The sequence below is a fragment of the Poecilia formosa genome, unplaced genomic scaffold (genome assembly GCF_000485575.1).
Source record: "Poecilia formosa unplaced genomic scaffold, Poecilia_formosa-5.1.2 Scaffold72, whole genome shotgun sequence".
Taxonomy (NCBI): domain Eukaryota; kingdom Metazoa; phylum Chordata; class Actinopteri; order Cyprinodontiformes; family Poeciliidae; genus Poecilia; species Poecilia formosa.
This window is the reverse complement of record NW_006800011.1, coordinates 2,104,829-2,107,546: the sequence shown is the minus strand read 5'-3', so window position 1 is coordinate 2,107,546 and position 2,718 is coordinate 2,104,829. Positions and strand designations below refer to the sequence as shown.

Genomic DNA, 2,718 nt, shown 5'->3' with positions numbered 1-2,718 from the left:
AACGTTTCTTTAGATGACGATTGTAATCCAAGGGGGAAATGACGGAGATTGATCTTTTCAAAGATTATCTGTTTCATAAACTTTCACAATATGGTGACAGTTTTAACAAATATGAAAAAACATTTTATTTATATAAGTTACACACTGCAGCTTTAAGGTTATTATTTATGGGAATTATTCATACTATGATTGCAGAACCAACAGCCATTATGAAGCTGCTAGTCAACATTACACTGCAAAATTACAAAACCTGTAACTGTCTAGAATAGTCAGGTTTTTTCCTGAATGCATGCCTGTCATAGTTTGAATTTGTACACACTGGTTTGGTAAGAGTTGTGATTGTTAACTTGAAGTTCATGGTCATGTGTGAGAGAGCAGAGAGAACAAGCACTGCAGGGAGGTATTTTATCTTTTGTCTCGTTTGACTGCATTGAAGCAGCCACACCTGCTCTTCAGGTTTCAAGGTGTTGCTTTGGGTTGAAAACACCTTCAGCTTTGTTGACATTATGTAACTCTATTATAAAACATATTATTTAATGACATTAAAGGGATTTCAGCCTATAAATGTTAAATGATAAAAATGAAAACTATTACCTCAATATGATGAGTAAATGCAAATGCAAATATATAATCTGATGTAACAGGAAATAATCCTTCTCAACAAGACAAAATAAACGAGACAAAATAAAAACCATGTTAAGATCTTAGTACTTTGCTTCCCGTGTGATGCAGGTTAAAGTGATATTTAGGAAGTGTTTCCTTACCTGAGTGGTGTGGAGCTCTGTAGCTGTGAGTCTAACTCTCCGGCTCTCTGGATCAGCACTGGTTCCTCTCTGCTTGTTAAAGAGACAGTCGGCTAATTGTTGTCATGCGCACATTCCCTCCCTGACGGAGCGCTGACTCAGGAAACAAACAGTTTGACTCATTTATGTCCCGTAATGTTGACAGTAAAGCTCCTTTCCATCGCTAAGGAACGTAACTAATTACATTTACTCGGTTACTTTTACTTGAGTAAAGTTTCTATGAATTATCTGTACTCTTATTTCTGGATTTTCTACCCACTGAATGAAGAACAAACATGTTTTAACCAAAAATTCACCAAACACAGATTCACACCTGCAGTGTGTGTCTGTTAATGTTTTTAAAGTTTTATAAGTTTCATATATAAAAAAAGTTATTTTTTCCTGATTTTGTATAGTAAGTTATTTATATTATAAGTTATTGTGTAGTATGTTATTTATATAAATTAAAATAATTTTGAACCTTAAAATACCAAAATTTTCACATAACTTTATATGTTCTGTCTGATGATATCATCTGATTAATAATTAATCTGAGGGTATAATTTTTAAATATTAAATGATTGATGTTTTTATCAGTTATTCAATACTTGAGTTGCTGTTTTACTAAATACTTTTGGACTCTTATTTGAGTAATTTCTTGGACGACTACTTATTATTTTTACTGGAATAAAAATATATTGACTCCCTGTGAACTGAGGTATATGTGCAACTTGATAAAGGACATTTAAATAAATATCATTGGGGGTGTATATATGCTTGAGTCTGTTCGGATGAGAGAAAATCTACAATAATTTCAAACCAATGTCCCAAAAATTAATGCAGTTTGATGCTATGCCAATCATTCCACCCTAAAAATGTTTACATTTAAATAGGGATTAAAAGCAAAAAAGAAAATATTACAGCAGAGCCATTTTTATGCCCATAAACTTCTGTATGCTGTTAATTATTTCGATCATCAGGATAAATCCGGCGGGCTTTTATCATCAGCTAATGACAGTTGCCATAGAGACACTGGAGAGTTGTTAGCTTGAAAACAGCTAGCCTTGTGTAGTAGTAGCTAGCAACACTAGCTAACAACACAATCAATAAAAAATAAAAATGTAAAGATGAACATGTTCAAAATACGTACACATGTTGTTGCTTAGATACATGTCAATGGGTTTGTTGTTAATTATCAAATATTGACATAATCAAATGCTCAAATTAGCTCAAATTAGCAAATTTCGTAACAGCTATGAGCTAAACGGTTTGCTGCCGAGCATGTTGTAGACAAATAACGCTTGTCTTACATAGTTATCAAACTGCCCATGCTAACGACAGATCCCATCGTTTACTTTATGCTGTTTCAAAAGTTGCTTTTGATAATTTTCTTTTCAGAGACAATTATTGTGTTGGTGACGTGCTTTGAATCATTCAGGCAGAAAACCACAAGATGGCGCCATCTTTACCTTCTTACCTTTCAAAAAATATAACTGCTGATATAACAACAATAGTTTGACATCGCTGATCCACACAAACTGATCTAACAGCAGGGAAAAAACAGTTTCTGCATTACTGCTGTATTTTGGAGAGTCTACACATTATGAAGAAAATCAAAGAACTAAGTGTGTTAAATAGGTTTTATGAATGTTTGTTGGACATTCTTAACATTTTGATATGAGGATTTTATAAAAAGAATTGCCTGTCCACTGATTAGGTGTGAAAAATCATGATCCAACAACGCCGCATTTAAGGAAAATGTGATCCAGATTACTTTTTATAGGTGATAATCAAGATAACAGTGAAGATTATAGGAGCTGAGGAAAAGTGAGATTTGGTTTGGAGTTCATTTTCCAACAAAACAAATATTTGACGTGGCAGGAGCTGAGCGATGTTACAGTGGGATGTGACCGGCATGCGTCTGGCCCGTGTGTGT

At 33.8% G+C, this 2,718-nt stretch overlaps 2 protein-coding genes across 3 annotated transcripts in view; one reads left to right on the top strand and one right to left on the bottom strand.

Annotated features, from left to right (window-relative positions):
- Positions 1-939, bottom strand: part of apodb (apolipoprotein Db) — a 5,585-nt gene extending 4,646 nt beyond the window's left edge. For both annotated transcript variants that reach the window (XR_001662592.1, XM_016673215.1), the window contains exon 1: positions 765-939. The gene's annotated coding sequence lies outside the window, so the exon portion shown is untranslated. The remainder of the gene's footprint in view (positions 1-764) is intronic.
- Positions 940-2,343: 1,404 nt separating this feature from the next.
- The window catches only part of otos (otospiralin), a 2,245-nt gene continuing 1,870 nt past the window's right edge, over positions 2,344-2,718 (top strand). Inside the window, exon 1 of the mRNA XM_007555730.2 lies at positions 2,344-2,718. This exon is cut by the window's right edge and continues 132 nt beyond it. Coding sequence (XP_007555792.2) covers positions 2,674-2,718 — 45 coding nt within the window. The 5' untranslated portion in view covers positions 2,344-2,673.